Source organism: Hetaerina americana, unplaced genomic scaffold (genome assembly GCF_022747635.1).
Source record: "Hetaerina americana unplaced genomic scaffold, ioHetAmer1.1.p SCAF_2, whole genome shotgun sequence".
Classification (NCBI taxonomy): domain Eukaryota; kingdom Metazoa; phylum Arthropoda; class Insecta; order Odonata; family Calopterygidae; genus Hetaerina; species Hetaerina americana.
In genome coordinates, this window is record NW_027286763.1 from 67,844,755 (window position 1) to 67,867,899 (window position 23,145).

The 23,145-nt window shown below is 35.7% G+C and overlaps 1 protein-coding gene and 1 long non-coding RNA gene across 2 annotated transcripts in view; both read right to left on the minus strand.

Annotated features, from left to right (window-relative positions):
• Positions 1-1,165: 1,165 nt before the first annotated feature.
• On the minus strand, positions 1,166-9,443 carry LOC139687845 (uncharacterized). Its single transcript, XR_011700672.1, has 2 exons — positions 9,347-9,443; positions 1,166-3,694 (listed from the first exon to the last, which is right to left on the minus strand). It is a non-coding gene; the product is annotated as an uncharacterized lncRNA (long non-coding RNA).
• LOC139688135 (casein kinase I-like) overlaps positions 9,444-23,145 on the minus strand; it is a gene marked incomplete at its 3' end in the record, with an annotated part of 39,380 nt that continues 25,678 nt past the window's right edge. Inside the window, exons 3-7 of the mRNA XM_071585563.1 lie at positions 18,091-18,316; positions 16,678-16,817; positions 14,516-14,594; positions 14,292-14,366; positions 9,444-9,731 (exon numbers count right to left, since the gene is read on the minus strand). Coding sequence (XP_071441664.1) covers positions 9,444-9,731; positions 14,292-14,366; positions 14,516-14,594; positions 16,678-16,817; positions 18,091-18,316 — 808 coding nt within the window. The remainder of the gene's footprint in view (positions 9,732-14,291; positions 14,367-14,515; positions 14,595-16,677; positions 16,818-18,090; positions 18,317-23,145) is intronic.

Genomic DNA, 23,145 nt, shown 5'->3' on the forward strand with positions numbered 1-23,145 from the left:
TGCCTTACCTTATCATATAACACACCATTCAAGTATAATATACTGAATAATGCTGACACGAGAGTCAGAGACTCGCTGTGCATTCTCACTATACGCTACTCATGATTTCAGCAAGGATGTGGCTACCACATATTCAACATTTTGGCAACATAACCACAGACAGGCAATTAGGTCTTTCTCAGGAATCAAGTTTCATGTTTACACTTCAACAGCCATCATTCATCCAATCAGGTAACTTTACATATTATCCCAGTGAATCAAGATTAATGTCATGATAAAATTCACCAGTATTAGTTAGGAGTCAATCAGAGTTGTCCATTTGCTGATTAAGTTGTCTGGATATTGTAATAATAAAATTATGCATCCATATGAGGTACTCTTTCTGTGATTAATAATTCATGTGTAATTATTAAAAAATAAAACAGAGGAGAACTACAAAACAACATTGTATGACTTTAAAGAAGTAGATTCTTTTGTTATTTTATGATGAACATGGCCCACAATTGAATTGCAGTAAGCCTTGTGGGACCCAAAGAAAAGTGGTAATACATAGGTACACCAGTATGAAGCAAATGATATGCATAAGTTAACATTCAATTAATATCCCTGAACTGCCATTATACTAATATTACTTATCCTAGGAACAAGGACTTTGTGAAAGGCCTTGGTTTTGTTGCCCATGAAGCAGTACAGTAATTAATATTTGTAAGTTTATTCAACTTAAATACCACAGGTCATTCATTTATCATTTTAAAAAATTAAAACAACTCCTTAATTTCAATTCCAACTGCCAATGGAGCTTCCACAAAAAAAAGACACAATGCTTTGAGGTGAATTTAATTAGTGATTGCACTCTTTGACAGAGTTACTAGAAATACATATTATTTGTTGAACACACAAAAATAACGAAATGATGTGCATGAGAATGGTAATACCTATAGCCTCAAACAAATAATAATCCTAGTCAATGTTTGACACTAAAATATCAACCATTGTAATGTTTGGTGGATGAATATCATCAATAATGCAGAGCCCAATTTTAAATGCAACATAGAAATTAGTTGAAAATCTCATTCTCCAAGCTAGGGCTACATTTTTTTGATCAGATAAAAGTTGGCAGCATATGCAGACAGAAGTATTTTGAACCAAACAATACCAAGGTAAATGAGCTTCTTTAAAACTTTATTTTGAAGAATTTTGTTATTGTCATCATCTGTCCTACCTACAGCACTTAATACATACAAGTGACCTGGAAATAATGATCACAATCAAATTTTATGATGAGGACTGCAATGCAATGGAATAAAATGTTTTTAAAATGAGAATGATAATCAGAAGACAAAGAGGTAAATGATCTACCATCACAATTATGTGAAAGAAATTTCAAGAAAGGAAAAAAACCAAGACCAGCACAAGAGAAATAATAATTGATGTATCATATCACAGAATCCAGATACAACCCTCTAACAAAATAAATAATCAGTACTTCAATAATATCCATGTACAATCAATAGAATTCTCCACTCCGCACATGATAATCATATGGTGTTAGTAATTCATTTAAATATTCCAATTCTAGGACTCAACCTCACTTAAGACTATATTTTTATGAACACATCTGGCTCTTTATCCGTCATTCACATGGTGTGAGTTGGCAGAAAGAAATACCTTTCTGTCATTCATGAAACTAAATGGGCAACTAACCTCACAATTTCCCTATCATTCGCCTCCATCATTGAAAACCAGACTTACAAACAATGTTATAACCATTAAATGCCACATTTGCTTCAGCAAACACTTCCATGCAAATGGTGGCTGAATGGCTTAATCGAATGGAATTATGCGATATTAGCGAATGGAAATATCATCACCTTATACAAAAATTTAAAGACAAAATTCACACAAGTTGAGATGAATTTATTTTCTGCGATATTTAAGATCTGTTAAAAAAGTGATTCCATAGCCTAGGGACAGATGTATGACACACTATAACTCCACTATCAGTGGTTTGGAAAATTCATTCTTGCATGTACCCCAGACACACTTTGAAAAAGCTCTCGAATTTAATTATGATTTTAGGCAAATGTGAATGAATGGTGACATTAAATAACCGATTTTCAGATGAAACACCACACTGCCATTTTTTTAAAAAAAAAGGTTTCTCGTAAAGTCTACAAGTCATACAATATCTTTATATTTTTTGTTTACAGTATGCATATACCTTAAAGTAAAAGCACAGATGACACACTCAATGGACATACGACAGCTTTCCATCAAACAGGCACCAGTCAATCATACTTTAGGAGTGCACAAAATTAAATATCAAAATTTATATGCTTCAAGATTAACTGTTATGGGTTGTCAAAGACATAGTTGATAGATGACCCATAGAGACAAATTGGATTAGTCAGTCAGTTGTTTTACATCTCCAATACAACCATACCAATGATATAGATATATGTAAGACTATGCCATACTTAATGGCCAATGGGATGAAAAATCTGTTAACTGTGATTTATGTGCAAAGATTTAAAAATGCCTTCCGAAGGCAATTTTTGTAAGTTTATATTTTGGTTTGCCTCATTCCATGAAAACCATTACATAAACAGCAAGTCTCTCTAAATCTATTCGTTGAACAGCTATGTGATTCCATACGCATTTAAGACTTTACATTTAACAGTCTAACCCAAATAAAATTAATTCAATTCTCTACACTACATGGGCTGTTAAGGAACATTAAAATGATGAGTTATTCACTCATATTAAGCTAAATAGGACGATGAATTAAAGATAAGTAAAGATCTTAAGCCCATGTACATGTTTGCTGGTGGATTCAGAAGATGGCCATTAACACCTCACACCAGCAGCAAATCAACAACACCAAAATAAAATATTCCTGAACATGCCAATACAAGTACTTTTGGATGAACATTTGAAACTAAAATGCAAGTAGAAATTCTTAGCTATTAGCAAATAAAGTTTCTAGATTAAAGAAGATAAAGATGTTAATGGGATATCAGATTTAAATTTTCCCAATTTCATTACTCAAGGCAATTAGTCTTACCTTAAGGCATTTTGCCTTAAAGAACGTTTTAAGGTCCCTCTTATTTGTTCATCAGCCTATACTTCCCATTCTGTTCTAACTTAACTGAAATGGTTTCTCTACTCAAATATATCATTCCCAAAAAATAGTTTTGGCAGCATAGGCAAATCTCTTCAACCCCTTTCGAGTCTAATTAGACCATTTTATGCAATTTTCTTTGCATGAATGGTCATCTGCAAGCAACTTTCTCAGAGCATGACATAATTACTCAAGGTGTACACAATCAATACCCCTATTCACCGAAGTGGAATAGGTAAATTTCACACTCGCACCACATTCATTCACTGAGAAAACCCCCAAACCTTAGCTAATGAATAACACCACTTGGGGGATTCATGTCCTTCAATTCACTCATTACACTCACTCTGCACATATAAACATTCTATACATACACACAAACTTGTCAAAGCTGTAATAGAGCTGAACTGCTTAACATACATGCTCTCTTTTACAATCTTCCCAAGAAATTAAACCGTTAGTTCTCTTGAAGGAACAGTAAAATAGATTTCATGGCAAATGGTGAAAACACCATTACTTTAAAAACAGTTGATGACCCAATGAGTCCTTGATTTCCTCTGCTTTAGTGGCTATCTGTAAAGAAGAAGAAAAAAAAATTTGACCCGTCTGCTAGATTGAGCCACCTTAGTAAAACTACCCAACTTCATAAATTTCGGAGGCGTAAATGATCAATATATACACAGCAATAGAATTTATCACCCAATCAAAAAAAATTTTTTTAGGCTTTTTAAAATTATCTCTTGGATCTACCTCAGAATAAAGAACTGAATTCTCAAAGGCACCTTAAGATATCAATGCACATAAACTGAGGAATACAAAATCAACTTTATGATCATGAATTTGCTTCATTCTTTATATCCGTCTCATGAATTTTAAGACCTCAATATTGTCCTTCTTACCATTTTGTGGATAGTAAAAAATGAGTAAATAAGCATCCTATAAAATCTAATTCATCACAATGGCTAAATAAATAATTAATGTAACTATCACATAGGTTGAGCAAAATTCAATTAAGTGCTTCTGGGAACCAAGAAGCACAATTACATCAACCCAAAAATCCATTACCATTCTTTCAAGTACCATTTGATGTTTCATACTCCTGCAGGTAGATTTACATTCATTCATCAATGCATTACCACACCCTCTAACCATCAGATATAATGGAAATGCATCTCACTGAAGAAAACATGCACACCAAGACTAATTTCAACCAAACAAGGTTCTAATATGCTGCATATTAATGCATGTGAAAATAACTCAATAATATAAGCTATTTTACAAATCACCAAGGCCAAAATATATGAAATTCCACCAAACCCACATGCCACAGTAGAAGTTATTTTAAATGGAGATCCAATGGTGTTGGTTACTAGTATTATCCACTACTTCTATGGATATCACTTATCCTGTTAAATATAAAACAAATATAAATGAAAATGACCTAAAATTACATTTTGATTGAAGCATTGATGAAGAAACTGTAGTTGCAAATTTCAGTGGCTCTTTGCTAACACCTTTTGTAGTGCAAGTATAGTACTATAAGAAATGCAGTATTTTGTAGTATAATAAGTAAGTGTAAGCTGTGTTTTCAATTAAAACGTATTATAACATTAGCATTCTCAAGTTAAACCATTATATACAGAGTTAAAATGACACACCTGCAGCTCCAATAATAAAGACCTTTTAAGTAACCCAAGTTATCATCTCTTTGCGCTCAGAAATAAAAATGGGAAACCTTTACTTGACATTGGCTTCATGATAATTTGCTGTTTAAAAGCTGTCATAATAAGTTGACTATGGCTTTTTTGTATTGTTTTAGCACCTCAAAACATGACTTATGGTAAACAAATATAATTACTGCTGAAATAACTGAAGTTTTTAAATTACAGCCCAGAAAACTAAAACATCAAATATTTTCAATAATCATCAGAACAAAAATATTTCAAAAATACACTACAAAGACCACCAAGTCCCCATATAAAGGTGAAAACCACAATGGTAATTACATGAAATATAACCATTAATGAAAACCTACAGCATTCTAAGAGGCAAGATAATGCATTAACACCTTGATGCTAATGTTAAGAATATCTCCTTAAAATATCTTAATTTCAAGAAAAGTAGTATGTATGAAATAGAAAAGAAGTAATTAAGTACGGTTATCTTTTGTATCAAATTTCTAATGGTCTAAATTGTGATTACACAGTTAATGAAGAGATCACAACACAAAACTGTCCTCAGAGCATAAGATATAAAATGTTTTAGGAATTATTTTAGCAAATAACACAAATACAAACCTCCAGTGAATTTATTTATAACTTGGCACAATTTCATTTCAATTTGAGGGGAGAAATGAGAAAAGAACATGGGGTGAGCTGACATTTCTGAATGTGTACAATTCAAATAATATAACAAGAAACAATTTCAATTAAAAAATTCAAGATTAAACTAGAAGGAGGGCTAAAAACCTAAGAACAATTAAAACTAATGGGATAGTGAAATAATTTACATTATAAAGTCGATTTAACAGATAAGTTCACAGGTTCATACAGAAAGTACAGATAGTTTCCCTGCTTTTAGAATTATTCCAGCAAAGTTTTTCATAAGGATATTCAAATTAGTCACATAAAAATTATATTAATTGGACAAAAACACCAATAGCTGGTTCTGTCAAGCAAATTTTGCACACTGGTAAGGTTACTATTGACAATCCTTTTTTAACTGTGAACATATGACTCTGCGGTGATGCATTGAAGGGTCATGTCGCCTTCTTTTGACAGGTATGAGGAATCAATACAGCATAACCTTGGCAACAAATTCTATATTTATTTGCAAAGCTTTGCAATCTCATCAGTCTAAATAATTTTGAGAAAGTTTATGTTTGACATGCCTCGTTGAAAATGATTAAATCCATTGAATCAGCAAGGAAGAAAATAATATAGCGCAAATATTAAATGTTTTTTATTCATTAACTATTTAAAATAAAGAGTCAATTGCTGCTGTTAAGATAAAAGAGTAATGATTTCTGTGGTATAGCCAAGTCAGGAATTTGTGAAGCATATATATATATAGAGAGAGAAATGCATAAGCAATATTTAGGGCATAAATCTGCAAATATCCATTAAGAGCTGCAGATTAAAACATCCACACGGTAATCCTAGTCAATGAGAGCTTCAACTACAATGGTGGGTCCGTTGGAAAAACTGTCATTCTTCACCTACAGAGGAATTCCACAAATAATATAAGTAATATAAAATAATGTAAGTAAGTTCATAAATTAATCATTTTAACCCCAACCAACCCCAAGTCATTTTCTCATAGTCACGGGACTGCTTCACTGTGAATTTAGGGGATTTACTTTTACTAACAATGAGGTATGAATAGGCTCAATAATTATAAATGATTAGACATTTACTCCCGAAGTACATACTTCAAGTTTAATGATAGCAAACAAAGAATAACTCAAACAAATGTGCTCTTCTTGCCCGACCACAATGAGTGGAGAGTCATCTTTGGACAAGAGCTTATGAGTCCCTTGTTCCATTTTGTAAGTTAAAAATGAGAAATTAGCACTGTATTCGTACTGGAGTCATTAATTCCCTGTCATCATAAACTTACATTTACCTACAACATTACAAAACTTAATCATCATATTCAGAAATGGATAACTGGATATAAAAAAATCTCTGGAGCAGCAGATGATCACACGAATAGCCTGCCAGCTTGATTCTTGGATTAAGGACCTACTTTTCCTCTAAAGCTTACTGTTTTAAAGCATAAGGGTCATAGAAGGCACTATATTGCCAGTTAAAGAAAGAGATCAAGGTGTTGTTCCTTTAACACATGTTACAAGCTGAAATTCGTTTTTGGAAGATTCTGAAACTCAATCTGAGCCGAGAATCAATCAATCAGCCACTACTATGTATTCTTCACCTTATCCTATTTTTACAGTACAGATGTCAACTCATTGGAGTACAGTCCTTTGTTTACGTCACAAGTTCAAAATCAACAAATGACAATATCGCAAGGATTCCTCTTAGTTTTAAAACATTTCCAGAATTTTTTTTAGTTAAAACAAACATTTAACTTTTAACGTAGATGGATTTCATTAATTGAAACGACAAGTCTGTAATTCCATCTTCCATTCAAGATATGGTCACTGCATTGTGCCAGACTTTTGTAAAATATAGAAATATGATCACATATGTTTCTATTAATTTATCAGTCTGTGGTGGTATCTTACAATGTTTTAAACCAAGATTTCCAAAACAAAGGAATAGCAGTTACTAAGATCTGCCTTAGAGTCATCAAAATATATTAATAGACAAAACATAATTTGATTAGGAATGACTTAAATTTTTTGAATTCAAAATGACAAAATGCAACTTCTTGCTTCACAGGAGTGAGAGTTTTAAATCACCAAACAAAGGCAAAACAAACATGACATACATCCAATCAACATTACAAAAGCCAAGCAGAATAAACCCAAACAAACCATTAAGCCATTATGAATAGATTGGATTTTTCAACCAACTATTAAATAAGCATTGGGCAATTAATTGAACTGACACAACTGCGATTTTAAACAAAACTCAGTTTTCTTCACAGTATCAATATGTAACATATAACCCCATTCATGTTAAAGCTATGAAAAATTGGTACTTCAGTTAAATGTATGATGGATGGCTCACACGCATTACGATAGTGCCATTAATTAGTAATCAGCATTGAAGTAGTACACTATATTTTTATATAGGTAGAGTATTTTATAAGAGGAAGTCTGAACAAAAAAAAATTAAAATATCGTTTAAGTGTATACTAATTCTAATCAATTTTGTATACCATGAAAAGATTTAGATAACCAAATCATACTTGAGTTATGATTACCTAAGTAGTATGGTATTAACTCAAATCTTATTTTCTGAATATTTATTAAATATGAAATTTAAAAGCTTCCTTGCCAGATAAAGATTATGCCATATTCCCAACTGAAAATTAATAATACTTGACAATCAACTTTAATGTTTGTGGGCGTCACAAAAATGTCCATACATGCTATTTGTTTAGAGGTTCTTAAAATGCAAGAAAGACAGAAAATCAAGTAAGCGATTCATGACATGCACAAAACAAAAGAATACCCTCAAATTTATTGAATTGGATTAATAATTTTTCACAGATATACAGCATAAAATAGTCACTCATTTTTAGATTGAGATATAACAGCTAGGATTCTTGATATATCTTGAATTGCATGCAATTAGATCAAAATCACCACACTTGGAAAAGAATAGAAGAAAGCTGTAGAATGTGTTATTTATTAGCAAATCTATGAAACTAAAATAACTCTTCTGGACTGCTTTACTTAATTTCTCCTGATTTATTATTATGTACAAAATTCACAGAAATGTTAACATTCAATTACAATTACCAAGCATCCCCACAGACCAGGTGACCAACATTTTTCTACAATTTACAAATAAATGGCATGCCAGATCAATAATTTCATTTCTCCATTCCTAAACAAATGCAATTTTAAGGAAATGTGTAAAACTTTATATCAACGCACTTAATAATAAAGTCTTGACTTCACTCTACTGGCCACTATAAAGGGAATGGCTGAAGTTGAGAGAGATGAGAAGTGTCTGGAATTTCATTGTCAATTAAACGAAAACATGAGAAAAAATTTACATGAGCATGAGGGATATATTTCTGAATAAGCAAGAGTGGACAAAGACCAAACTTAAAAAGGAATAAGAAAAGAACGTCAGAGAAATTGATGAAGTACTTAATTCCTTGGAATTCCAAGCCCTGACAAATATGGACACAGCCAATATACCTAATCAAGTTTGTTCTGATTCATAAGATTTATAAAAGAATGTCATATTATAACAAGACTTTGAAACATAAAATTTCAAGCAGTGGATCAAATAAACCGTCACACAGAGTAGTCCAGCTCCCACTTCTGTTTTTCTGCATGGAAGCAAAAACATGGCCATTATATAGATCAGGGAAAATGGTAATAGTAGATGAAGAATATGGTAATTCCAAGGTCATATAAGGAAAAAAAAGATCACAAAAGGCATTTCAGTAAAAACGAGTACAATTTCCAGCTATGGTGCCTTTTAAATCAAACAGTTCCTTGAACCAAGTCTTTTCCTCACTCCCGGTGCTTCTCAGTGGCACCCTCTGGGAAAGATGCAGAGGGAACGGCCCCTGCCTTCTCACCTTGAGTGGCCACTGGCATGATGGTTGGATGAAGTTCAAAGCACTTCAGCCTAGGTACAGGCATCCCCCCTTCGCCTGCGGCCCCTCCACCCCCACCTCCTGCACCACCAGCTGCACCACCCCCACCTGCTGCTGCTCCACCCCCATTTGGAGGAGTGCTTGTCTGTCCAACCTTCTGCGCTGTTATGATTGGCGTTGATGAAGCCGAGGCTGAGACTGCCGCTTTCTGTTTCAGCATGGTCCAGTCAAAGGTATAGTCATACTGGTGATTGAGCGTGCGAAACAGGATGCGGAACAGCTGTCTCAGGTACATATAGTCTGGTCCTCCTTCAAATCGGAGACCACGGCAGTAGTTGAGGTACATGGCAAACTCGGCAGGAAATCCCTATTGAAAAAATAAGACATGAGAACTCATGTAATTTATTGGAAATTGATTTTTTTAATGCAGTAATATTAGACTGTAGTTACATGAATAGAAAAGTTTTTGGCAATGATAAATACCATTGAGTAGCTCTGTATCTATTATTAGGAATCAATGTAGATTTTAGAGTGAATTTTTAAGCATTTAATGCAACTTTACAGAGAATTTCACATAGCTTAAATTCCCTGCGAACAATTTTTATGTAGGATATGGAATGTAGTCAATTATACAAATCATTACGCCAGAACATGTACAAATTCAGATAAATGAAGTAATTATCAAACACTGACACAAACAGAAAATACAGTATTTAATAAATGGTACATACACCGTGATGGAAAGACTTTTAAGGTTATATACTGGGTATTGAAGATAGCGGATATAACACCAAATTACCAGAGTTTAACTATATTACATTTATAAAATTTATTTCTCCATATTAAAAAACCATAACCGAAGTAATCAACGTGAAGGTTGGTTTGATATATGATAATAGTTTACCCAATACTAAGCCTGACAGTGAGTGACATTCACACATCAGGGTTGCAGGGTCAGTTCCTTTTCCTGTGCTGGCTATGACATCCCGGGAAAAAATCTGGTACCCTAAAAATCACACAGTGGGCAAGGAGTTAGTGTGCCCAAGAGGTGTGCGCAGAAATCAAACCCTGACAACCACGTCTCATATTTCAACATATTCCTTTCTATGTGTATCATACCTTTTCAATTGTCTTATTATAATTGTTCTTTACTATTACTACCTTGATCAAAAAGTTCCCGGAATAACCCCCGTGTGGCGCTCCCATCGTTCCGATTTGAGTTTTGTTTTTTTTTGTTAAATTGGTACATCTGTTGTTGATATTCCCTTTAAATCTTAGTGTCATAACTTGACATTTGCAAAAGTTACGGTCGGTTTTCGGTATGTCCATCAGTGCTTCCTGCGATTTTTCCATTACTTCCTCTCGGCTGCTAAAACGCGTTCCCCGTAATGGTTTTTTAACTCGATTGAACAGAAAGAAGTCACAGGGAGCCAAATCAGGTGAATTCGGTGGCTGTTGGATGGTATTTGTTGCATTTTTCGTCAAAAAATTACGAATAATGATAGCACTGTGCGACGGTGCGTTATCATTGGTGCAAAATCCACGAGTTTTCTGCCCACATTTCTGGTCTCTTTCGGCGAATTGCTTCACGCAAACGTATCATAACGCCCAAATAATACTCTTTGTTTACTGTCTGGCCTTCTGGCAAAAATTCATGATGCACTACACCGTTGTAATCCATGAAAACCGTCAGCATTGCCTTCTTTTTTGACTGAAAACGACGTGGTTTTTTTGGTCTCGGCTCATTTGGTGAACGCCATTCACTTGCCTGATGTCTGGATTGCGTGTCGTACTCATAAACCCACGTCTCGTCTCCAGTAATGATCCTTTTGATGAATGTGGGATCGGATTCAGCCTCGCAAATCATGTCTTTTGCGACGTCAACACGGTCTGTTTTTTGCATGAAATTGAGGTCTTTCGGCACCAACTTTGCTGCTACACGACGGAAACCCAAATCATTAACCACAATGTCTTGGGTGGATCCATAGGCAATGTTCAAGTCCTCCGCTATTTCTCTGATGGTTAATTTGCGGTTATTGACCAACATTTCTTTTACTTTATCAATTTTTTCACCGACTTTCGATGTCGATGGTCTGCCACTGCGTTCATCATCTTCGATTGACTCACGACCACTTCTGAACCGCTCGTGCCACTGGTAAACGACCGTTTTTTTTAGAGAATCGTTGCCGAAACACTTTTCCAACATTTCCAACGTCCGTGCGCCACTAAATCCGTTTTTTACGCAAAATTTAATACAAGTTCGTTGTTGCAAATTTAAATCCATTTCTGAAATTGTAAAAAATCGCCAACACACACAGAGATAGATGTACTCTTGGCTACGTAACTTTTGCAAATGTCAAGTTATGACACTAAGATTTAAAGGGAATATCAACAACAGATGTACCAATTTAACAAAAAAAACAGAACTCAAATCGGAACGATGGGAGCGCCACACGGTGGTTATTCCGGGAACTTTTTGATCAAGGTAGTATTTCAATTACCATCATCCCCAGAAGTGGTATGTGCTTGCTTGCCCTTACAGAGTGACTCTTTTGAAGGCCATTGATTCTTAATTAATCACTCATATTTATCAATTGCAGCAGTTTTAACAAAAATAAATCATACAGGCTGCTTGATTACAATATTAGAACTAATAAAATTGAGGGGGCCTTCAAAGATTCATTAATTCCTTCTCATGCAATCAGTACTCATAGAGCACACTACTGTATGAAGAATACTCAGAAAAACTGACTTCGAAAAATAATGTGACTACTTCTGATGGTTACAACATTCTTCATGAAAAGATAAAAGGAAAAAATTCTTCAGAACTCAAACTAAAAAACCACAATTTGTCACATAAACCTTATAATATTGAAAGAAATATGAAAGCATGTGATATCCTGTTTAAATACATTGGTAATTGCTTTTGTCTTCTTCCATATGATGAAGAGTATTTCCACTTACTATACATGACGGGTTACCTAATAGTTAACCGGAATTATCTTGTTTTGACTCACGTATTTAATTTTTTTAGAAGCAACCTTTCCACCTTCAAAGTGCTCTTCATTACACTTGTTCAATTTGTCCAATCTGAAATTTCATTCCAAGAAACATTTTTCAAAATTCATCTGTTGTGATGCCCAAAAGCTAATGCCTCGTTTTTTCTTCACAGGTTCCACATCATCAAATCGTTGTCCTTTCATTGCCTTCTCATTTGCAGAAAAAAAAAGAAATTGCATGGAGCGAGAAAAACACCTTGGAAAAAAAGTTGGGTCAGTTCGAAGATTGCCTTTCAATGCATGGCAAGTTTCAATTTGATTCTCTCTTTTTTGTTCAGTAAGGACGTGAGGCACAAATACTGCAGTGACCCCTCACATCATCAAATCTTCTGACGAAATTTGTTGAACCGAGCTCCATGGTTTTCCAGATAATTTAATAATCTCTTCAATAGTCGGTCGTTGTCGTCTTCAAACATGATTGCACAAATATTTTCAACAATTTCTTCATTTCTCGAAGTTGATGGACATACTGAATGAGGACTGTCAACAAGTGACATTTCACCTTTTTTGAAACAAGAAAACCAATAGTACACTTGAGTTTTTACCATAGCATAATCCTTGCAAATGGCTTTAAACATCACAACTGTTTCTGCAGCATTTTTCCCAAGCAGGAATCAAAACTTCACAGTAGTGAGCTCTTCACACTTATCTGCCTTGACAAAAAAACAAGGAGCAAGCAAAACTGCTTTTACCAAATAAATAGTTGTGACTGCACATAACGTTCCCAGATGACAACAATCCTTCCTAGAACTCATAACCAGTTCACTATACTCATCTGGCAGTAGGAATGCATACTGCATAAGCTCTCCCAACTGCAGCACTATACCGGTTATTTTTGGGTACCCCCTCGTATTAAATATGTAATTCACTTAATGTTCAAGATCACCGAATACGAGGGTGAGTCAAGTGAAAGCCTTAGCACTGCTAAAACAATGCAAGTGTAAACAATACCACCCCCACTTTCAACTAGCACCACAGAGAACGAGGGATCTTCCATTCATTTACTCAGCTGTAGGAGGGGTGAACCATATCTAAAACCATGTTCAGAATAGTGATTCCTCTATTTCACTTCAGCAATTGCAGCTGGATCAGAAGTTCTCATAGCAGTAGTAGTATTATTTGGGGAGGCGACCGACAGCTGAGGTCATTTGCACCATTAGGGAGGGACATGAAAGGATGAAGGGTGAAGAGAGACCCGGTGGCATCGGCATCGCCTACTCTTTACAAAAGGTGCCAAGGGGTCCACAGATTGACGTCCCATCCGATGGACGGCGCACTCACTCAAAGTGCCCTCCACAAAGCATCTCAAGTAGGCATCGAGATACCACTGAAAAATATTCAACACCACCGGAATTTGAATCCGGGCCCTCTGGGTGAAAAGCCAGTATGATAGCCACCGCACCATCTCGATCCCCCGAGAAGTTCACAAACAATTTTATTCTCATATCAGACTTCCCTTGACCAGGTAAAGTACACACTTTAGTGACAGCAGAGGCTTTTACACCAGTTAAAGCTATGATTTTCCTTGGCGTATCCATGAACTTTCAAAGAGCTAAAATACTTTTATTGTACGCCAAGAAGACTACATATAAAAAATGTATGAGTGAGAACTTTCAGTATTCAACAAATTACGAGATGAAAATTATTTTAGTTTTAAGGTTTTCATTTGACTTTCTCTCGTATAAGAGGCTCATCAAATTAAATATGAAACATTATTGTGCACATAATGAATAAGACATAAAATCCTTTATGATGTAATTCTTCAAGTTTCTAGTGCTACAAGTGAAATGTTATAGAATATTGATATAAATTATAGTTTTGAAAAGGCATGACCTTCCTCTTGTTCTTTTAAAACTAATTTTACTTACTTTACAGAGAACTTCTACTGGAGTTGACATCTTCTTTTCACTTATTTTCTCATATTTCTGTTTTTTTGTTGCAGCCTGCAAGATAAATTAGAAATATATTATATTAAGAATAAATGATGAGCGTACAGTATTCTAATGTTCAAGAAACAACACTTTTCTTATACACTGAAATATCACAGAACTCAGTATATGTAACTTATCAAGTAAAATATAATCAACCATACCTTTAATCCTTGCCACGGAAGACTGCCTCTATTGAAATACATTAAGACATATCCGAGGGACTCCATGTCATCTCGACGACTGTAAAATAATAACAGTTTTGGACTAAGTTTTGAAAGAATATACAGCAACCAGAGCCCAAATGCATATGAAAAATGAAAATAAAACTTTTTGACTACTTTTTTAAACAATTATTCATCAATTTGTTGGCAATATTGTTGACTATTTACAGCTTTGTTCATGCAGTCAAACTTGAAAGAGTAAAAGTTTGGAAGGGGAAGTTATCTCTTGTTTGTTCCTTGCCAAAAATATGGGACAATTGACTTCAAAATAAATCACAACACCTTTTAGCTGACTATACTGTCTTCCTAAAATTAAAGGTTTCTAAGTATTTGAAAAAGCCCACATCAGTAGAGACACATAAAATAGGGTTCCCACTAAATTCCCAGATTCCATAAACCAAATATTCAGAAACTGAGACATTTGTCAATCTCATTGCAATGAGATAATTAAGAACATTCAACAGCCATTGTATGTCTTACTGAACCACAGAAAACAACTCTGAGAATTTTAAAAACAGCTCACCAAATGCCATAAATAATAATCTGAAACCTTTACAGCAATAGTTAACAGATAAAGATCAAAATGTCCGAATTTCAGACAATCTGAGCAAATTCTTCAGCAGCACCTAGCACTGGATATGTGGATAAAAAAATATGCTTCTTCACAGGATGTCCAGTAATCAGATAAAAACAGGACAATTGCTGATGGTGCAACAATTTTGACCAATGAGAATAAAGGGAAAATGCAGCAATTACCAATTCCATGAGGAATATTTTCCTCATCATGCCTCGGTTTCAACCTTTGAATAAGTCAATGGTGGCTCTTTTATCACCTCTAATTTTCAATGCATAATTGGGGGAAATGGTAAAACAGCCATGAATAGAACTGGAGAGACAAATGACAATTGGTGGAGAATTCATAAATAGGTAAGTTTGCAGATGATCATGCCTGTGTAGACCAGTGAACAGAAGGGTTACAATTATTGCTAAGCACATCAGAAAGTCAATGTAATAGGTATGGGATGAGAATCTAAGTAAGAAAACCAAAGTCTACAAGTTTACAAGTTTTAGGAAAATTGGAAAAGCTTAGTTCATTGAAAAAATAGGAGGGTAAACATTTCAGACCAGAATGAATAGTTAACCTATCTTGGAGCTGTTTTGGACCAAGTTTGTTGAAGTAGCTTGGATATATAAATAAGAATTGCATTAGGCAAAGTAGCTTTCACAAGAAGAGAATTAATGAAGGGGATGTTGAGCGAGGCTTTTTAGAAAAGATCAGTGAAAACTTTGCAGGTAGGCTTCGTTTTGTACTGCGTGGACACAGGGTCATTGAATCCAGATGATAAATCTAAATTTGAGGTTTTTGAAATGTGGGTGAGGAGAAGGTTGGATAATGTTCATTGAACAGAATGGAAAAACAAGCCAAGTTCTATGCATGGTGAGGGAGTAAAGAGTGTTGCCAGAAGCCTAAAGAAGGCATGAAATGTGAATATGGAGTGTTTTGATTGGTAATGGGATGCTAAAGACTAATAAGAAGAGGGGCAAGCCCCTCTTCTTATTAGTCTTTAGCACCCCATTTATATTTCCAAGCTACTTCAACCAACTTGGTCCAAAACACCTCCAAGGTAGGTTAACTATTCATTCTGGTCTAATTTGGGGCAAGCAAAATAGGGAGAGGAAATGGATATGCATGCTGGACAGAATAAGGGACATTTTCGTAATTGAAGAGTATGATAGTATAAAGAGGGACCCTAGATACTGTCATTATGGATGGTGCTCATAAGTGTAGCAATGATCAGGTGTGTCCACCGAAAACTCACTTTATGGTAGACAATCATTGAAACAAAAATATCCATTTGTCACGGCTGCTGTCCTCACATTATTTACCACAGGCAAAATGCACAAATAAATTAATTTCCTTTGTATTGGGCAAACACTAAAACACAGGTGCATGAACTGCAAACCAAAATCAAGCTAAGCAACGACAACATACACCAACCGATTTTGGTTTTGTTCTATTAAAAAAATAAGTAATGAGCATATATACCACATTTCCCTAAAGAGAAGAGAGGCATTACAAATAAATGTCCATATTCCCTTACCTCTGTTCAATGCCTAGATGAGCATTAATGGAAGCATAACGTGCAGTCCCTGTAAGGTTTTTATCCTCACGATAACCTATGTGCAACCTTGACCTAGGATCTCTAAACTTTTTGGCCAGTCCAAAGTCTATTAAAAATAGCTGTAATTAAAACGTACATAGATTAAATTAATAATATTTGAAGTACAGATTCATTCGTGTGTATCAGTCAATTATAATTATAAAATAGCACACATTAATAGGAGCATCACAAAAATCTATTAATGATTGGTTACAATATTCCTAAGGACTTTCAAGAATACATTGAACATATTCACGCAAGGTGTAGTGAAAGTTCATCATTATGAAAAAACAAGTTTGCACTTTTCCACAGGTTTATTGGTAGTACGTAATGCATATCTGTTCACAGAACCATCTTCACGCTGACGATAGTACTGTGAACCGAAATGCATTGTACACTGTACACATCTTTTCTTGTCATAATGACTTTCAAGAAGTTTAACTTTGTGAACTATGACCATGTTAAATAATTCATATTAGCAGCATATCTTCACTGAATGATATGACCCCTTAAGGGATTTTGGCAATTAATTGAAATAGGATTGCATCAATTACAAATTTAAGAATGATATTTTTGGTTGCAAAAATAGCAAAAAATGCATTTCAAAAGCATTACTACGTAAATGCATCTTTTTTTCATGTTTTTTAAAAATATACTATTGCCTAACAACATGGCTTGATCATACTGTTTTAAGAGAACCATAACAGAAATATCTGGAAACAAATATAAATACTAATTTCTCCGCAGCTCCAAACAGGTCAAAGCATTTAATTAAACTTGACCCATTAAGTCTCTACACATAACATCTAACAACATTTTGAGAAAAGCTTTTATCCAAATAAAGACATAATGCATCAATGAATTGGTTAAGAGACAATCAAAAATTGTTGTTAAAAGTCACCATAAAATCATGCATTCCATCATCAGAACACAATTTTCAGGAATTTTATGGTTTACACATGATACTGCTTTATGCAAGTTACTGACTAGTTGAGAGGTTTTTTAAGAAATGGCTAGCAGAATTTGATAACAACTTCATTCACACAGGTGGCTTTCAGGGCAGATACTCAATTGAAGAAACGACAAATTTATCTAATGTTAATACAGTTTCATTTGAATGCTGGCAAAGAAAAGATCGTATTATAATATATACATATTTATATCGATAAAACGGAAACACACGAGCAGCACAATAATAGGACAGCACAATAGAATAGCAACATTTAAAAGGACACTCACACAGTAAATTCCAAGTAACTGACCTTTTAAATGTTGCTATTCTATTTGTGTTCTATTGTGCCATCCCATTATTATATATATATATATATATATATTTTTTTTTTCAAAGCTTACCTTATTGCAATGTCGGCCAATGCCCATGAGGAAATTATCTGGCTTGATGTCTCGATGAATGAAACACTTCAGGTGTACATACTCTATGCGGGCAATCATTTGGTCAGCCAGCATTAAAACTGTCTTCAGAGTAAAGCGACGGGAGCAGAAATTGAAAAGATCTTCTAACGATGGACCAAGTAGGTCCATCACTAGCACATTGTACTCTCTTTCTTGGCCAAACCATCTGTAATGCACAAAAAGATAATAATGGGTGGGTCAGGAAATCATAAAATACTAGTAATTAAAATCAAAGATAGGTAATACATCTGTGAAAAATACTTTTAGAAGCAAAACTTCTCTGCATATCAAAATCTTATACTCCAAATTCAGACAGAGTACTAAATATCACAGGATCATTATTATTAGGTAATCTACCGGTTAACGTAGGTTTTTCGATGGACACAGCTCCTAAATAAATATTTTGTGACTCCTAGCAAAACACAACATCCTCCTCTACATCAGGTCCCTCTTCAACTCTGAGTACCTTCTTCCTCCCTTCATCCTGTCCAACATCCCTATCCTGTTCTTTCCCTTTCCTCGTTTGCCCAAAATTCTCCCCTCTATCACAGTTTTCAACATCCCACTGTCGGTCAATACCCCCTTCATCCACTATTCCTGCCTCCATAGGATTTCTCCCAAAAAACCCGTCCTCGCCCACCATACCAAGTACATCCTCATTTGTTTTCTTCTCTGTCCATTTCACCTTCTCCATTCTCCTCCAAACCAACATTTCAAAAGCCTCCAATCTACGTCTATCCTCCTGCTTCAATGACCACGTTTCTGCACCGTACATAGCTACGCTCCATATCAAAGTTTTTACGAGTCTTTTCTTAATATCCTTACTTAACGTCCCTGTCATCAACTCCCTCTTCCTTGTGAAAGCCTCTACTACTTTGACCGTGTTGGTCCAAAACACTTCCAAGATACGTAAACTGTTCTACCTGCTCTAGTTTTTGCCCTCCTATTTTAATGTTTAGCTTAGCCTTTCTTTCTAGAAAATCTCATAACCTTTGTTTTATTAATATTGATTCTCATCCCATACCTGTCGCACGGAATTTCCAATTCACTCAGCAATGCTTGCCACCCCTTGGCTGACTGACAAACTAAAGCTTGGTCATCAACAAACCTAACTGATTTTACGAATTCCCCGCCCACCTTCATTCCTACCTCCAGTTCTTCCCATGCCTCTTTATTCATTTCCTCTGCATACAGGTTGAACAGCAACAGTGATAATGGGCAACCCTGCCTTACAACTCTTCCTAACACTGCCCATTCAGACTCCCCGTTCCCCACCCGCACCTGAGCAGTCTGAGACATGTACAGGTAGCGGTTTAGCCTCCTTTCACTCCAATCTATTACTATTTTCTGCAATACACTCATTAATTTTTCCCAATTCACTCTATCAAACGCTTTTTCGAAATCTATGAAACAGGCAAATACATCCTGGTTGTATTCTATATTCCTCTCGATTAATAATCTCATTACTGCAATGGCATCACGTGTACCTCTCCCCCTCCTAAACTCAAACTGATCATCCCCAAAGTAATCATTTGCCCTACTTTCTATCTTTTTGTTTAAGATCCTGAGAAAAACTTTCGCTGCGTGGAATATCAAACTTATTGTCCTGCAGTCCTCACATGATGTAGCCTTTACCTTTTTCGGAATAGGAACTAAAACTGATATCACCCCCACGGCCTTATTTAGTTTCATCTCCCTTAATGCTTTTCCTATCTCATCGTCTAGTATGCCTGGACCTAAGCTATCTTCATCTACTTCATATTCTTTTTCAATGTCTAACTTTGTTGGTCGAAGTTCTTTACTATACAATTCTTCTATATATTCCTTCCATTACTCTTGGATCTTTCCTATGTCAACTTTTAGGATCATTATATAAAAGAAAATGATTTTCAAAAACATGCAATCACTATTATATTAACAATTTCTGCCAACTCACAGAAAATCAAATTAGGAGAAAGAGGGTAATTGGTCGCAAGGGCCTGCCTACCATTTGTCTCCATGGTTTCTGGGAAAATCTTCAAAATCCTGAAGAACTATATTATTGAGACAATTCACAAAGCTATGACAAAACTGTGAGACCAACTCATGAGAGTCAACGATCGCATTAGTCTCATGACACAGAGTCTACCTAATGTGGTGCTGTCTATGTGGGTGAGATGGGTTAACAATTGTCAGTAGGAAGAAGGAGCACCAGAGAATTCTTAGACTCACACAGCCAGAAAAATCTACCGTATCAGACACAGTATCAAGATGGACCATGCATTAATACAGAAAAAATAACACTACTTTACTGATCAGCCAAATATTGGGACCAACTAATAGGGCAGGCCATTGAGATTTCATCTGGAGAAAAATTATTTCAATAGAGATCATGGCTTCTTTCTCAGCAACGCCCGGACACTAATTAAAAAAATAGAGAAGACCACGAAGAATTGGTCATGACCAATTAGTTAGGTAAGCAGCGAGCAAAGCCGGAGTGACTGGCCAATCAGGAGTGACCTGACCCCGAGCAGAGTATATACACTGATCGAAATCAACAACACAGTATTCAGACCAGAAGATGATGGGAGAGTCATCTGATTAAATATCAACAGCAATGTGGAACTTAACCTAAGGGAAAATCCTGAGAAGAATTCACCATGATAAACACCTTAAGTTGTTAACCCAGAGGTTGGTTTGATAGGTGGTAGCAGAAATCACCTGGTACAAAGCTCAACAGCGTGTGAAATTTAATCATCAGGGTTGGATATACGCATGGAAAACCAATGATGGTACATTCCATGACGCCTGCACACACAAGACAGGTAAGATTGTGCACACATGCACAGATGTGCATCCAAACATGCAGCCAAATGCACATACACAAATATACAGAGAAACACAGATATAAGGCCACCAACAGGAAGACATTGAAGCACAGATTGACACAGAAGAGACAACCAACCATACAGAGATGAAGGTACCAACAAAATGAATATACATGTACACAGACAAATTAATGATGCACACAGAGGTGCACACTCACACATCCACACAAAGTACAGATACAGACACGTTCATAGGCAGATAAAAACTCACACAATGATACATGGACAGATACATAGACAAACAAAAACACACAGGTAGATACAGACAACATACAAACACAGACCGAGACTTTGACAAATAGACACAAGCACACAGTGATACAGACACACACACTGACACAGACAGACCAACTTGCATTTGACCAACAACTTGAGGTAAATGATGTACAATCTTTGCGAAGAGCATACGGAGGGACAAAGACAGCTGTTAACTAACCACCCACGGAGTTAGAAAGAAAAGCCCGGAGCAAGGTAAAAATTAATAATAGCCAGGTCTTGATCCGATTAAGGGAGAAAAACAATTTGACCTGGTGCTCTAAATGCCTAGGATTTTTACATCTGAATAGGGATTGCAAAGGGCTTGACAGGTCTAAATTTTGTTATAAGTGCGGGGAAGAAGGGCATAAAGCTAGCATATGCCATTCTAGGGTGCCCTGATGCCTTCTGAGCAAGACTGCAGGCAAGAGAAACCAGCAAACTGGGTGACCAACATACCAAGAGGTGAACAAAGTTACCACTATAAACAAAAGATAAGATTTCTCCAATTCAATCTCAACCACTATGAGGCCGCCCACAATCTCTCTTGGCAAATGCTACGGGGGACCAACATTCATGTTGCTGCACTGTTCGAGCAATACAAGAATACTCAAGGATTGGGATAATTGGTCGAACACAGTAATCAACCAGAAGTACAGTTTGGTAGATGATGGAAGAGTTCACCCAGTACTAAGCCCAAAGGCATGTGAAAAGCACAAATCAGAGTAGGGTGGTCACTTTCTTTCCTTGTGCCAGTTATGGTTTGCCAGGAAGATTTGGTACCCTAAGAATCATGTAGCTTGGGTGGAGCAGAGGGTGCCCAATGAGGCCTGCCCAAGTGTCGAACTCGAGCCCTCTGGTCAGTACACCAACACTGATGGCATCATATATGAGCCTGGAGTAGTAACATGACTTCCTCTGGAACACCTCATTTTTTAAGTTTATCTGTTAAATCGACCCTAACAAGGCATATTCTACAGTGGTTGAAAGATGGAATTGCTGGTTGTTCAAAGCTCTTGACCGAGTTTAAGCATCTAATGATAGTATATTTTCATTAACTATGTGAAGAGGTAACAGCCTACTCCAATCAAAGTACCACAGCCTATGGAGTTTATCAAATAAAATGCAGGATTGGGAAGTGGTAGGATGGATGGGAGGAGCAATTAAGTGCTGCACCTGGGAGCATCATAGAGAATTATTAATATCTGTATATTATGCAATTTTAAATGTTGAAGAAGTCTTTCGTCTTTTCAATTGTGTTGTGTATTCTTCATTGTTTAAAATTGTTTTTATTTTACTATGCCAAATGATTTTTTAAGTCAATATAAGACAATGTTTTCCTGTCTATATTGATATTAATTCTTCTCCTCAGATTCTGGCGTAATGTAAAGACAGCTTCTCTGCTTCCAGCACAATAACCAAATCTGCCTTGTTTCATTGTATCTACCATTTTCCTCTTTGGAACTGCTCAGTTGTGCATGTATTTTGAAAGTATGTGATAAGGTTCCCACGGACAATACGGGATAGCAACTGCAGGGTTATAGATAGCAAAAATTCCACTTGCCACCCTCAGCGTCTAAAAAATAATTAGTTGTATTTAAATGCATGCTCTTCCACTAACCTTATGTGTTTTGCTATAATAACCCATTCTTTCCGAATTACCTCATTCGTGTTCCGTTCATCTGTTTTTAAGTATCTTTCCTTTCAATCCCTCGTCCCTCTCCGCGGGGGGAAATTCCTGCTACCTGCAACGTTGGGTTGCCTTTTACAGACTCTTTGGGGGTAGAGTGTTTCGTGGTGCATTTTCATGTGGTAGTGATGTTTCAATTTCTTGCTTGTTGTGTCCTGGCTTCCGTGTTTTAGGATGGCTTTC